The following is a 16,205-nucleotide window of genomic DNA, read 5'->3' on the forward strand; positions in this document are numbered from 1 at the left end:
TCTGGCCTGAAGGGACGAATTCTTGATGGACATTCCCACGAACATCGAAAAAAACAATCAACATTGTCTTGACATTTGAGCGGGATTTTCTTGATTTTTTTGTTCGTGGTTCCCCGGATGTCTTCCACTCTTTGCTTTCACGGCCATTCTTGCCGAGTTTCGAGAGAAACTTGATTACGACACGCTGCTCTTCAACGGAAGCGGGCTCCATGCCGACGGGGTTTCGTTAAGAGGTAACTTCACAGATGGCGTGACAAGCCAGTTCGCACCGCACGGCGGTCAGACCAGAACTGAAGCATTGTTAGGGACATAAGGAAGGGGTCCTGCGCTTACCTGGCCTCCCCACTCCTCTTTCTCGCATTCCAGAACACTTTTATACGAACTTTCCGGACAGACCTCGTATACGTATTTTATAGGTAGACACTGAACAGTTATCCTCATTAAGGTCGAAAATCAATATCAATCAATTAATTCAATCTCATATACCTATACGTATTTTGAGAATTGTTGTATCCCACTTTTCAGTAAAATTTGCATTATGGTTTGTCATAATACCATAGTGTAGGGGGGAAGGGATTTTTAGTAATAAGGAGATTAATCTCCATTGCTATCAATATATCCTATCAGGTCGACCACCATGCGGTTCCCCTTGGAAACTATCGTGACTAATTTATCGTTAAATTAGTAATCACGATGGGCTAACTGACCTGCCTTTTCATCCTCACCAATCATCCCTCACTGGATCCTTCCCAGTGTATACCGATAATGCAGGTGGGGTTACCATTTCATTATCATCCAAAAAAAAATACCACAGTGTAAGGAAAAAGCAGTGACAGAACACGCTATGTACCTATAATCTATTTTATCTAAACTGTAAACGTGTTATACGACTGGTAAGAAAAAATATTTAGTTTATAATAATATTATGACGTCCATCGTACTCATAATTGTCATTATGTTAAATCGTTATATGTTAGCTATAAGGTTACCTACATATGACCTTACTTGAGTACTGATACCTGTTTATAATGTTTCTTGTACTTTTTAAATTCTTTAAAAAAACTAGATGAAGAAAAATCCAATATCATTTAAGGTACGTCTATTTATTTTTATATATACCTAACCCATAAATAAAACAAAATACCTTAATGCATATCTATAATAAATACTTTGTTGCAGATGTAGTAAGGAACTTGAATTTTATATATCTACATATACTTAGGAATACTTATATATTTTTAATCGTAGACATTTGTATATTTACCTATTATAAGTAAGTGATCATTTGAGATCTGTTTAGCTGATTGTTACTGTTAATTTGTACTAATGCTATTGAAAAATGAGGTAAGTACTATATTAGGTATATAATTGTGATAAATATATATCCATAATTTTGTATATATAAATGTTTAAGTATATTTTTATATTATTATTGTATATTTTATGTTTGGTATATATTTTATATTTTAAAAGGTTTTAAATGAATATAATACAAAAATCTTAAAATGTATTTTCTAATATAAATACTTATAATTATTAAATTATTCTTATGTATATGTAGTACCTATGATCAGATATGGAAAAAAATTCAATATTAGGTCACTATAATCATTGAACATCCTTTTTTAATCAAAAAATATATATTTATTTAATCATTATAATAAATTATAAGTAAATATAAACAATTGATACATACACTAATAAAATTATATAAGTATAAAAGTAATAAAGCTAGCTAAGTGGTTTCGCTACTTGACTATTACATGAACATGAGTTATCACTGTTTAGGCTACAACAATTGGTTTTGATATTTACAGTAAGATAGATTGTGTATTAACGGAAATAAACAATATTGTTAGTAGCTACACCAGATTTTTCTCATTCATTTATTCAACATAGACTGGTACGCCGGTCACTTCTGTTGTGGGTTTGTGGTAGATTTGGACATCTTGAAGGAAGATGTTCTCAACTCCTGTGAGCATCCATGGGAACAGGGGCCGGTCTACAGGGAAGCCCAGCGTATCGCTTGTAAGGCGGATCGTATTGTCGATAGTGCTAGTTTCTACCGTGCCTCGATGAACATCGTTGGGCGCGTGGTACTCAGAAATGTATACCATCAGTACAAATGGCATGCCACCGACGCGACCTGTAGAAATAATTAAATTTGTTGTAATTACCTGTTATAGTTTGATCGGATTTGTAACTAATATTTATCCTTCAAGAATTCAGTATTATGCAACGTCCATGAACAACCCCACTATTAAGCAACCTCCAGTCATAGTTCATGAGGAAAAGATTCATATTGCTACAGTGTCCTATAGGGAAAAATGGAAGGTACTTGTAGATGGATGCCTATTAATTGCATTGATCTCCATCTATGATCAAGTCAAAGCTTCTATAAATGGTTCTGTTTACAAGTAAGTAGATCCGATTGGCAGCCACCAATAGTAATGTTACATGGCGAAGAGGTTTTTATTAATCCTGTCGCCACTTCTTTTAATATTATTACACTTAATAATACTTAATAATAATAATCAAATACCACTATTTGGTATAAAGGATAACGTAGCCAATGTACTTAGTACAAGAACATAAGTCCTCAGGGACAACGCATTAGATATAATAACGTTTTATATAATAGTCCATGGTCCATATACAACATTTCTACTTTCAAATTCATAGTATTTAACAAAGCAATATCGTAGATTATACATATCTATAATAGTCTCTCTATCATTTGATTTGTTTCGGTACGTTCTTTAGTACAAGTCTATCTAAAGTCGAAACTGGAACATTAGTTAATAATAGAAAAAACCTGTACAATATTCGTCTGCATTCGTCTTTCTAAAACGTGTGTGTTTCGGTTTAAAGAGTATGTGAATTACATAATTCTTACAAATTAAGGCACCATGGAATTTACAATGTGTACTGTGATGCCTGTAATGATGTTTATATATTTAAACGACGATTACCACTAACTATTAGGTGGGCTGTCAACTTCTTATTTATTTAGTATTACAGCAATTATATTTCTAAGATGCAGTAATTTTGCTAGATGATAATTTATTACAATTTTAAAAATAGTTATGAAGTATTTACAATAAACTTACCTATTTAATTTATAAAATAATCTTTGCCATTCCAAGTTGTTATGCAAAAAATAAAAATTGACTAAACCAAAACAACATCATTAATTTTTTCATGCAACTTAGAATGATAAACAACCTATCAGCCCACCTGATGGAAAGTGGTAACCGTCACCTATAGACATGAGCAATACTATGAACATAACAGAATATACAGTTTCGCCCATGGTAACTCCCATGCGTTGCATTTCTGAGAACTCAGGTGTTATTCCTTTATGCCCTGTAAATTCACTACCATGTCCCACTCTTCAAACCAAAACACAGCCATGCAAACACAACTGTTTCACAGTAGAAACACGGGATAGAAGTAGCTAGCAAACGTCTTTTGTACAAAGTCTTCCTGTGGTGAAGTAAAACGTTTTATTACAAAGTATATTTTCTACCAACCTTTAGGTAAAAGAAGATGTCGAGGAGTTTTCAAAATATTTTGTTTCATGTTAAGCATATATTGTCCGTGTCCTTGGAGAGCGCTGTCAACTTTATTGAAAAGAACAGAAGCGCTATCAATCTCGTCAGTGACAAGTAAGTTGTCCGAAGAAACACGTGTGATTAAATTATCACCTTCTTTCACTGTAATACAAAAAAAGTAAAATTATAAGGAGAAGCATAGAATACAATATTCCTCGGATGTATTACAATCTATCATACTTATTAATATACCTGACTAGTTGTATGTTCAGTATTACGTTCATCACAAGGATAACTTCCGGTAACACCACTGACTACCCACTATAGTATTATTGTTATATCATAATATACCAAATATTGTGTCCCACAAAAAAGACGATTTAAATTGTGACAAAACCAATTATTTTGATCTAAAAACTAAACTACTGAACCGATTTTGATAAAATTTCTGTGAAACCGTTCTGTAAATACATAGTTTAAAATAAAAAAAAAATATTTTAAATCGATTTAAAACTAATGGAGTTATAAAGTAACAAACATAAAAAAAATACAAGCGAATTGAGTATCTCCTTCTTGCTATACTTTCGAATAAAGATCGGCGAAGTGATCTATCAAAACAGTGTGGCCAGCATTCATAACACTGCAGTAAGCTCATAGAAAACTGTATTTTATTTTATTAATAATTTTAGTGCTTTTCATTAATAGTTGTGTTTGTTGTTCAAGAATGTTATTTTCATTGATCTATCGTTTAAAATATAATGTATATTAAAATTCAGACAAATGTGAAGATAGGACTAAACTCTGTGAGTCTTGTCTTCTGTTTTATATGGAATACTATCAATCTGGCCCAACTTCGTATGGATACATAACATTTCCGAAAATAATATATAGCCTTTGTAAAATTTTTGAAATAGGAATATTTTTTTAATATATTCATTACAAGCAAACAAACAAACAATCAAATCCTTCCTCTTTATAATATTAGTATAGATATAGACAAATCTACCTTATTATTCCGGAAACCTTGGTCATGTACCTGCCTCTTTCTGTTACTTATTTTGTTATTCTGTTTGTTATTTTGTGAACAACCTAAATTCATCCTTATTGATAAATAGAATTATAGGAAATGAATATGAATAAATATAGTAACCAACGACTATTAAAAACTTATTTTACTGTAGACGGATTTTTGTGGCTTCATCACATCCATTAGTTTATACTTACATTCGTAATTGAATATATCAATCAACAAGAAGTTCTGTGTGTTAACATTCAGGGGTATTTCGTTGCCAACACTATCGTATTTGGGAGCTAGGAAGAATCTGACAGTGACGTGTTTGGCTACACCACTCTTAACATTGACTCGCACGGTGAACACTTTGTGGTTCAAACGTGTCCTCTGGACCAACACGCTCTTGGTATTAATCACGTTATTACCTGAAAATATTATTCATAATCAATAAAAACATTAATAATCAGACCTGTTGCCAAAATCGACAGCGATAACATTAATATTATTATAATCGATTTCAGATACAATAAATTCTAGATACTTATGAGCATCAATTATTTGCTTTGCTGCGTGCATAGAACTCTGTTTTTATGATAAAAGTAAATTAAGGACAAGTACATACAACCAGCAATTAAACAACTGAATGATAACAGTAAAAATGTGATATAATTTTTAAGTATCAATTATTACATATTTCAATATTTTTTTCATCTCATCTATTCACAAAACAAAATAGATCTTTTCTCTAAGAGCCTTTTGTCAAAATTTATATATAAAATTTTAGTTGTCACTTATATTATTATATTGTCTAATAACCCCCATATTCATAAAAACGTCAAACTTCTCATAAATCTGTTTCAGCTATTGAAGTGGTTTGTCCTTTTCTTTTGCACTCATTTCTCAACTTGAAAGACAGTAACAAAACACCTTAATAGTTAAAGTAGATTTGTAAAACGTTTTAGTTCTTTATGAATAATGAGTTAAATCTCTTAATTCTTTTTTCTGTAAGAAGAAAAAGAAAAATATTTGAAAACTTTTCACATCTGGAACGTTTTGATTTCCAAATTGCCCTATCGTCGTGAAAAAATACTATTTGGCTGACTGTGATACAATGGATTGTATATGATAATCTACTTACATTCAATTTCATTCAGATGAAGATGATTGGTAACATTGAAATTAGTATACTCGAAGTATGTTAGTAGTTTGTCTACTTCGACTTTTTCGATCTTAACTGACGGTACTGATAATTCTTTTGTAGTGTAATGTGGGAGATGTTCATGCCATAAATTGAACAGCTTAAGAACTCGTTTCATGATCATGTAATATGCTGGATCTCGGAGAGCGGTTTGGTACTGTTCCAATACAGAAGGAACGACCAAGGGTATACTGAAAGAAAAATAAGCTGCATTACCAAATTATAATCAATTATTCTTAGTATTACATATTATATTAACTTAATTATATATAATATCGAGTGTAGTTACTAACGAAGAAGTTTAAGACCCATTTGATAGAAAGGCGTGATTCCTACATATTTATATCAGAATAAACTGTATCTATTAGAGAGCTAAAGAGTCTTGTATAATTGCAATGACTATCTCACCTTTAAGACTGTATTTTACTTTGTAAGATATGATATAAGATTTTATAAAGTAATTCAAAATTCAAGAAAGGTAGATTGTATAAAATTTTTAACTTACGTACTTATATGTCTACACTAAAACGTATACACCTAATTATAATGATCTCAACTTACCCGTTAAAAGCAACAGATTCATGAACAAGAGAATTGCCGAGAACCTTCTTCCAAATGCTGATGAAGTCTTTATAGTATTGAACATTAGGAGAATCAACGTTAGCTTCAATAAGACGCCCGAGAACATCAATCGAGTCCGGACTGTTGATGCTGACATGTTCACCAGTGTTCTATAATCAATGATAATCAAGAATAATACTTGAATATTTATAGACTCGTATATTTAATATTTATAAAGTATATACTTTCAATGATTATTGAGACATTATGAACCTATAACATTGTTTGAAATGGGGTAGGTACTCTTTATTAATTTTATAAATATTAACCAGTTTAATATATTTAAAGTCTATATAACATGTGATATCTCACTCTAATTCATCTATTAGATATTCCTAAATCTCATTTTTTTTAAATTAATTTTTTTTTAATTTATTATTTGATTCATACCCATACTTTTGATGTTGTCATTATCTATACTTACTGTAATATAGAAGCCCTGGTCGATCATGTCACGAATGCGGTTTTCATAAACTTCGATTTCTTCTATAGCTTCAGCATGCCAAGTTTGATGATTGAGTACCAAGTGGTTAGGTCTCACTGGGTATGGAATTCCATTGTGATACAATAACCCAGATACATATCCTTCCTCTACTTCATTCAAACCTAATTCTGGTATCTCACCAAGACCAACAGACAAGCGTTCCATATAATAGCGAGCCAAAAGTTGTTTGTTCCAGAAGAAGAAAAGCTCACCTCGTTTTTCTTTGATCGCACAAGCATCACTTCGCAGCCAGATTGGATACGCAAGTTTAATATTATAATATAGTGCGTTTAAAGTTACATCATGAGTGAAATAACTAACTGGCATTGACTCTGTATTGCAGTAATACGGCCAAGCAGTTTCATTATGTCTTATAACAACATTGTTCTCCCAAACATATGTTGATGGGTAATGTTCTAACATTCGTTGACCATGAGTAGTTATTCTTTGGGCTGTCGTCATAATCTCACCATTATGGAAATATGAAGGGAAAACATCATAAATTGGTGGGATTCTAATGTCCTGAGTATCAGATCGGTGGAGAATTACAACGCTAAGTACATTTACAAAGAGATTTTCATTAACGTGCTGTCTTAAGAATACAGCTGTTTTATAAAAGGTGTCATATGTCTTGGCTGAATAAAGTAAACTGTAATATACCGAAATTTCAAATCTATGGACAGATTCTAAAACGGTAAACGGCACACCTCTAGGTACTTGGTAATTATTATGAAGCATCTGGATAGTAAGATGGACGGCGGTAGCATTCTGTAAGGAAACGTATAAAGGTACAGATTATTAATGATAACTTACTAATATATATAAATATTAATAACGTAACATTCTTAAGCAGATAGCATTGAATGTGTAAATGAATTTGATGTATTATTGATTAGTATTATTTTTCTCCTTTTATTCTTCTCCTTCAGTCTTATTATTCTTCTTTTCTATTAGTAGATATAAATTAAACCCAGAGTATTTTTTATTGAAATCGGTATATACTGAATTAAAGACCTTATTCTATTTTAACACAAAGATAAAATAAGACTATTTATAGAGTGTTTCGTAACTGGCAAAAATATAACTTAATGTAAATCTTCATATTTCTACAAGAATAAATTAAGGAACAACGTTGCATTATAATAATCAAATTGACCTAAATATAATGCAAATAGATACAAATTATTTACTTCCTTCAATACATTGTGCTTAATAATCAATTGAATAAAAATCATAAAGAAAAGAAATCTCGACTAGTTTCTAGATCAATTCGTGTTCCTTAGTCATGAGTAGTAAATCGGTAGTTATTACATAAAAATATAATGTGCGTTTACGAAATTTTTAACATGAAAAATAAGATATTGAATATCCTCACTTCGTAAAGGCCGATATTCTTTTCTAAATCCCAAGATGCAGCTATTTCTTGTTGTTCCTTGATGTGGATCGGCTCGTGAGGGTGGAAAAATAAAGTCAGAAGCTTATACTGACGATCCAATACAGTCTGATCCACTGAAATAATTCCAATTATTATTTATATATTAATAAATCAGGTACTATAAATGTTGTTGCTGCACTCTTTTTATGGTCTAAAAATATGTACCAATACCTACGAACTACCTTGACATAAACAAAATACGAGTAGAATCTGGACTCACAGATTAATTATGTTCAAATATCTGCATTGTTATAGTTCTCTAATAAAATAACTTATGGAATTTCATTACCCGACTTTGACAAGTTTCTAAGGAATAGAGTGAACTCTGGTAAAATAGCGCTCAAGATGTCCAATGCTTAAATTGTTTACAAACTATCCAATTTCAACTGGGTTTTTGATTGGTAAATTTCTTCCAATCCTTATTAGTTAAATTTAATTTAATACCGAATTCTCGCTTACATCATAATTATCTATCTAGATTATTTTTTTTATTTCCGAAAGAGATTGCTTTACTACGTATTAAAAATTGTATTTTCTACAAACTTAAAAAAACGGAGGTTCTTATAATAATTATGTTGCATTTTTTTATTATATTTGTTACCTTTTACCTTTGTTAGTTTTAAACCGATTTGGAAAACTCTATTTTTATCTGAAAGAATATACTTACAGATTGGTCAAAAACAGTTCAGTAGCTTAGTTTTTAAATCAAACAATTATATTTGCCGCAACTAAAGACTGTTTTGTTGTGTGTCACACAATTTTAATTATTTATTCATTAAATAAGATTATAGTAGATTATTATCTATAGATTAACTACCAGAATCATCTATGATTTCATCATGTGAAAAGAAAGAAAGAAATAATTTTTATTCACGTAAACTTACTTTTTTCAAAAACTTTCATTATACGAGTATAATTTATGTAAATACAAACTACAAGATATTATTGGCATACAAATAGTATTAGAACAAATTAATAAAATAAATTAATTGCAATTGCAGGACGTAGGAAGAATATGTTGCAGGATTTTATATAATAAAATTACTAGCAGTTTTATTCTAATAAAATAAAAAAATATCACTCTCATCATACTAGTTTTCTTTTACTAGTTTTCTAATAATTGTTTTTCTTTTCTCTAAGTATACTTTTTTAGACACATTAATGTGTCTAATATATAGCAAATAAATTACTTAGCTTTGTTCTTACCAGTTCTCTGCAATTTTTTGACGGGATCCGAGATCCCGCCACCCACCAACAAGGCCAATACACACAAAACCAATCGACCCATCACTGCCAATGCACAAAGGAGCTAGGAACTCTCTATTTATACGTATCACCTTTATGATAATTTTGTTTTCAATATATTTTATCTTAGTATAGGTCAGCATCCAAAATGTTATCAGAAACAGCAATAATTTCTCCTCATCGATAGCCAATTAAAACTATGATACAATGTTCGTGTCATTTTCCTAATGAGTACAGTTAACAAATTTAATTGTAAATAAAAAATTGACCTTAAAATTAATATAACATTTTAGAAAATCGTATTTATTTTTTATATAGGTATTTATTAATATATTTATTAGGTAAATAAAAGATATTTTTTTGTTCGTAATATAAATTTTGTTCTTTAACCAATATTAAGAATATAAAATGACCGAAACTAATTAATTTAGCAATTTCTATTTAAAGCAATTCATTATTATTAAATTTGCGCGCTGACTATAAATAGAGTAGAATTTATTATACTTTGAAGATATAAATCGTGTGATATAAGCATCTTTAATTAACTAGTCTGGCCATAAATACTATTACATAAAAACTTTTTTCTACTTTTTAATTTATTTCGAATTTGGGACACGTTTATTATTTTAAAAACTTCTCTCGATTTCGCGCCATTTCACATATTTTTTCGTATTCATTATCAAATTACAATATGAAATGGGGTATTAAAGAAAATAGGATTGCAGTGATCGCCTTGCAGAAAATGGGTATGGAATCGTCAATCATATTCCAGACACTTCAAAAGCTTGGTATCAGCCGTATGTTCGTATATCGTACTATCAACAGATTCAACAACACTTCCTCTGTCGAAGACCAGAAAAGGTCGGGGCAACCGCGTGCTGTTAGAACTACAAAAGTTGTTAATGCCGTTAAAGCCAGAATTCGTCGAAACTTCTAACGTCCCCTAATGCTTCCTAATGGAAGCAAAATATCTTATCGCAAGAAATGAAGATTCCCCTTAGGACTCTTTTGCGAATTATAAAACAAGACCTGAAGCTGACCTTAGATTCGTGGCTAGACAGGTTAAAGGCCTGTATAAAAGCCAAAGGTGGTCATTTCATTTATTACAGAACTTATAGCTGGACTAGGTATATTCAAAGGTCTTCATACATTATTTAAAATGATTATGTAAAAAAAAAAATATCTAAATATAATCCGCAGAAGTTAAAAAGAAGACACAGATGAAAGATTTCACTACTTAAGTACAATGAGAACTAATGCTCTTAGTTAAATCCAAGATTGTTTTTTATTTATCATAACTAATACTGTTTTAAACCAGGTAATTATTGTGATTATTTATTTTTAAATTAACTACTAAGAAAACTGTAGCTGTAGAAAAATAAAGAATTGTAATAAAACCTATTTCGTATGCATTAAAAGCCTATTAAGTATGCATGTTTTCAATCGGCACATTTAACGCTACGCCGTGTCTATTCTTATTAGCTGAGCTACCACTTCACTAAATACCCGCCGCAATTTTTTTTTTCAATAAATAATATATTACTATTACTGGATACTTGACTAATTTGCATATTAATAAACTGCCATATGTCTAATTATAAATATTTTTTTAGCTATTTAAAGTCGTTTTGAAAATGCGTAATAAATTAAACAGATTAATTAAGAAAAAAAAGCATTCAAAATTCTCACTGGCAAAAAATAATAAGAGAAGGGATTTTAAAAAAATACTGTTATTTTTTTAACTAACCGTACAATTGTTATCAATACAAGAATTAAGTTAATACAAATGTATTGACTTTGACATACGTAAAGAGCGTAGACCTGTATTCACTTTTGTTTTCTCAATTATTTACAACTCTGATTCGCACACAATGGGATCGATTCAAAAGTATCACTTCCCTAAACTAAAAATTTCAATTGGATATAACAGCAAAATCTTTCCTCTAAAAACCAGTACCAGTATGAAATAAATTAAATAGATTTAAGTTAAAATTACTACGAGTACAAATGTAGAATATGATGGTCCATAAAACAGTAAATTCGAGAAAATATTAAAATGAAATACTATTATATTAGATTAGAAGAAACGTTTAGAGAAATAGCACTGCAGAATCGGCCCCAATGTGCCTATACAAAGATTTTTTTAACAACTAAACCTATTAGAATGTGCGTTTCGTATTTGAATAATATTTTTATAATAGTTTTTACAAAAACTTCTACGTGAAAAGAAAGGTATTCTTTCAAAGCAGTTTATTATAATAAAGGCATAATATCATAATAAAGACAGACAAGATATGTAGTTATCATAATTGAAATTATAAATTTTTAAAGTTTTTGTTTAATGTTTCTATCAACTTATTTTTTTAATAAATTTATTAAAATAGAATTGAGATAAAGCTAACAACGTAGTTGGATTACAAGATTACAACCACAGAAAGGCGTAAACAAGTAAGAATTAATTGTCCACTTTATATTATTTAAATTGTAGTTTGTGTACAATAAAGCTACGATGTCTATTCAAGTAAATAAATAGGGTTCAAAATCCATCTCAGTGCAAAAAGGTGTAAAACAGTGTGATGTCATATCCCCAAAACTCTTCACAGCTGTATTGGAAGCAGCTGTAAAGAGTTTTGGCTATGACATGATGTTTTCAAATTCCTAGGCTAGAAAGGATATGGCGTAAACATCAATGACGAATACATCACTCACATTTGATTTGCAGATGATATACATAGTTATCATGGTGGAATCCCTGGAGGACTTCAATACTATGCTCAATGACCTCAATAGTGCTTTTTAACAAGTAGGTCTTAAGATCAACATGGATAAAACTAAAATAATGTCTAACGTCCACGTCACACCTATACCAGTCATGACTGAGAACACTACGCTCGAAGTTGTCGACGAGTATGTATACCTGGAACAACTTTTCCGACTATGTAAGTCCATCTTCGACGTAACGTTGGTTGGTCAACCGACGCAACCAACTCGGCTGGACAGCCTTCGGGAAACTACGCCACACATTCTCTTCTAGAATACTTCAAAGTTTGAAGACGAAGTTCTTTAACCACTGCATGTTGCCAGTGATGACTTATGAAACCAAAACATGGTCCTATATGGTTGCTCGTATGCAATAGTTTCAAATTACTCAGCAAGCTATGGATAGGGCTATACTCACAGTTTCTTTGCGTGACAAAATCCGAAACGAGGATATCCGCAAAAGATCCAAAGTTACCGACATCGCCCTAAATAATAAAGCAAGCTAAAATGCCAATGGACTGGTCACATAGCTCGAAGAACCGACAACCGATGGGGAAGAAGGCATTTTGAATGGCGCCCCCGTTTGGGCAAAGGCAATGTAAGACGACCCTCACTATTTTTAAAATTGGCTTAGTAGTTTTTTTAATTTATCCATTACAAACCAACATACAAGCAATCGAATCTTGCCTCTTTATAATATTACTATGAATATATATCAGATAAAAAATATTAAAGTTTTAGAATGTTCGGTAGGTATATCTAGTTTATAATTATAGAGCAATGTTCTCTATATATCGATTTCCTACAAAACAATCATATTATAAATTATTTTGCTTTATTGAAAACTGGATTTTACCCGCAATTTCATCGCGTGACAGGAATATATTTACTAACTAGCATAAAAAGTAGTCTATTTCACTCCCCATCCCATATAGTACATGTATACCAAATTTCTTAGTGATTGGTTTAACCATTAAAACGCTATAATGTAACAAACAAACAATCTCACTTTCATTTGTAATATTAATAAAGAATCCTATTTATTCGTCTTGTACGTAGCTATTAAACTATTGACAAATTAGTTAATTATAAACATTTTTTTCCTCTTAATTCCTCGTCAACCAATGACTTATCTATTGAACATAAGCATACCTAACATTGATATGAATAGATAGGACCAGCTATAATATGTCCGTTCATTAGTATAAATGGTTCAGCCACACGGCCAATTTATTAATCGAGACTCATATTAAAAATTGGTAGGAAAGGTACGATGTCTGTGACATGAGCCAATATATCACTTCAGTTTGTGGCGCGCCGGCCCGCCGCATCCTAAGTTTTGACGCATGAGTAATTTATTGGCCAAAAAAATAAATTACCGGATTGCCCACACATTTGTTGTGCTCAAGGTGGTTGATTCGGGTGCTCGCGCAAAAAATGATCGACGCCCGAGGCTTATTATCTCGCTACTTACACTAAAACAGCCAAGGTAACCGGTAAAACACTGTGTCCCAGAAAAAATCTCTGACAGGGACAAACTCTACTTCAACGGTCCCTTAATTTGTTATTTTTCTTCTATACCTGATCTCACAATTACGTCAATAGTCTTATCCTCGACCTATAATATCTTGTTGTATGATTATCTAGCTAACCAACTTTAAATGTTTTCGCCTATTGAAATTCAAATATTTTCCCTAAATGTTATCATACTGTGACCTAAAACTAAATTAAAACTATAATTAACTATATATAAACCTAATATGGTAATAATTTGCCATCTGCGCCTCATTACAATAAATAAATAAATCAATAATGAACATTTTTGGCAAATGCTAGTATAACTTGTCAATGCTCTTCTCAAATACTTTGGAAATATCTATCATTTATATTTAAAGATTATATTCTATAAACATACAGGTACCAAATATATGACAAAATTATCAGGAGACATACGTACTGGCCGTGTGGTCCCGTTATACAGTAGGCACCTCTTCCTTTTGTGGGTGCAATAAGAGGAGACTAAAGGAACTTAATGTAGAGGGATAGTCCCTCTTAAAACATCTCTAAAAGCCTAACTGTGGTTGCCAACCCGCCTGCCAAACGTGACAACTACTGGAAAAAGTTCCCTTATAAAGAAGACAGTTCTGCAGTGGACAGCTTACGACTGGAATTAAAATACGTTATTCTATGTGTTAATAAATCCTATCTGTTAAAAAAAATAACTAAATCAGTTTAAAATTGGCAAAAATAACGTTTAATATACACACACAATATATACACAATAATATAGCTTAGATTTGAGAACCTTTTGAATTTTTTTAATAAATTATTCTCGCCTATGGACCTAAATAATATTACATTAGATTCTCTGTGTTAATACGACGTTTAAACTAGAAATTCTAGTTTTAAGGCACATGTGGTGGACCGGTATGCAAACTTCGTAGTGCTCAGCATTGTTCACATAGATTAAGAACAGTACAGGCATGCTCTTTCTACGACAGTCGAGGTATTTTATATACACAAGTATTTTGTAATTATGTTAGTACAAAATATTGAAGTGTTTTTTTTTTTTTTATCACTTCCCATTTATTCAATCAACTCTATTTCTCAACGTCATTTATTTATTGATATAACAGTTTTTTTTTTACAACACAGGGGACAAACGAGCATGCGGCTCACCTGATGGAAAGTGATTACCGCCGCCTTTATCATCCACAACACCCGCGGCATAGCAGGCCGGCCTTTTAAAAAGGAATATACTCTTTTCTTGAAGGTTATGGTGTCGTATCGGTTCGGAAATACTGCTGCTGAAAGTTGATTCCAAAGAATGGATGTGCGTGGAAGAAAATGCTTTGAAAAACGCACGGTAGAAGACCGCCATTCGTCCAGATGATTGGGATGAAACTTTAGTTTGTAGCGGGTTGTATAATAAAATAGTTATATAACAGCTATAAACTGTCTACTGCTGAATATACGTTTCCTCCAAAAGGGAGCTATGCGAGAAGTTGCCATGCTTTGCTGGCAGTTTGGCATTGGCCGTTAAGCTTTGGTGATGAAACACCACAAGAAATGAAACACCTACGGGAAAGGAAGGGGTAGCCCATTCTATGCCAGCACCACACGGCAAATTACTTATTTATTATATGAATAAATAAATGTATTCATATACTATATTATTAATATATCAATGACACGAAATTTAATTTACAATAACATGTGCATTTTAAGTACATCATGTACGTGTATTTTGTAACTTTTTAAATATTTCAAAAAAATTACTGAATATATATATATATATATGTATATATATATATATAGCCCATTATATAGGTTACAAAGATACAAATATAGACAAAAACGTTCTTTGTAATGTCCGTGATACCTTTTATGTTTATAGATCACAATTAACATTTGGCATGAGATGAGCTGTCCTGTTTACCATTTCAAGACGAGTAAAAATACAACGAAGATTGTAGTATCTGTTATAATAAAGACAACATGCACATACACAAAAAATATGATAATAAACCAAAGATACTCGCAGCACTCATGTGTTGCATTCTTATGATAATTATTATGAGTCACAAGAAACAAGAATTTAATTTATATTAAATCTAATGTAACTTAATGCCTTTCAAACTGGAACACAACTATGCAAGTTCTGGAAGGTAAAAATAAGTAATATGATACTATGTGATTTTTTTTTTTTTAATTAGAGAGACAGTGATGGAAATAACTTTACGTAAAGTTTCCCCTTGTTGTACATTATAACAAGAACTACGAGTATATCATGACAAAATTAATATTATGAACCATACGGAACATATGCCATTTTTTTAATCAATAATTATTAAACATTATTATATCAGTCATTAGCTGTCCATCGCTGAACATAA

General features: G+C 31.2%; 1 protein-coding gene and 1 long non-coding RNA gene across 2 annotated transcripts; one reads left to right on the forward strand and one right to left on the reverse strand.

Moving 5' to 3' along the window:
• Positions 1–1,621: 1,621 nt before the first annotated feature.
• Positions 1,622–9,668, reverse strand: LOC113516266 (acidic juvenile hormone-suppressible protein 1). The gene is made up of 8 exons (XM_052900962.1): positions 9,511–9,668; positions 8,245–8,378; positions 6,810–7,637; positions 6,326–6,495; positions 5,705–5,955; positions 4,779–4,991; positions 3,534–3,716; positions 1,622–2,146 (listed from the first exon to the last, which is right to left on the reverse strand). Exons 1-8 carry the CDS (start codon positions 9,590–9,592, stop codon positions 1,887–1,889), a joined length of 2,121 nt encoding a protein of 706 aa, XP_052756922.1. The 5' UTR covers positions 9,593–9,668; the 3' UTR covers positions 1,622–1,886.
• Positions 9,669–11,361: 1,693 nt separating this feature from the next.
• On the forward strand, positions 11,362–15,416 carry LOC128202062 (uncharacterized). The gene is made up of 3 exons (XR_008253588.1): positions 11,362–11,781; positions 12,272–12,907; positions 14,965–15,416. It is a non-coding gene; the product is annotated as an uncharacterized LOC128202062 (long non-coding RNA).
• The last annotated feature ends 789 nt before the right edge of the window (positions 15,417–16,205 follow it).

Source organism: Galleria mellonella, unplaced genomic scaffold, assembly GCF_026898425.1.
Source record: "Galleria mellonella isolate WM207_F2 unplaced genomic scaffold, CSIRO_AGI_GalMel_v1 utg74, whole genome shotgun sequence".
In the NCBI taxonomy this organism is placed as follows: domain Eukaryota; kingdom Metazoa; phylum Arthropoda; class Insecta; order Lepidoptera; family Pyralidae; genus Galleria; species Galleria mellonella.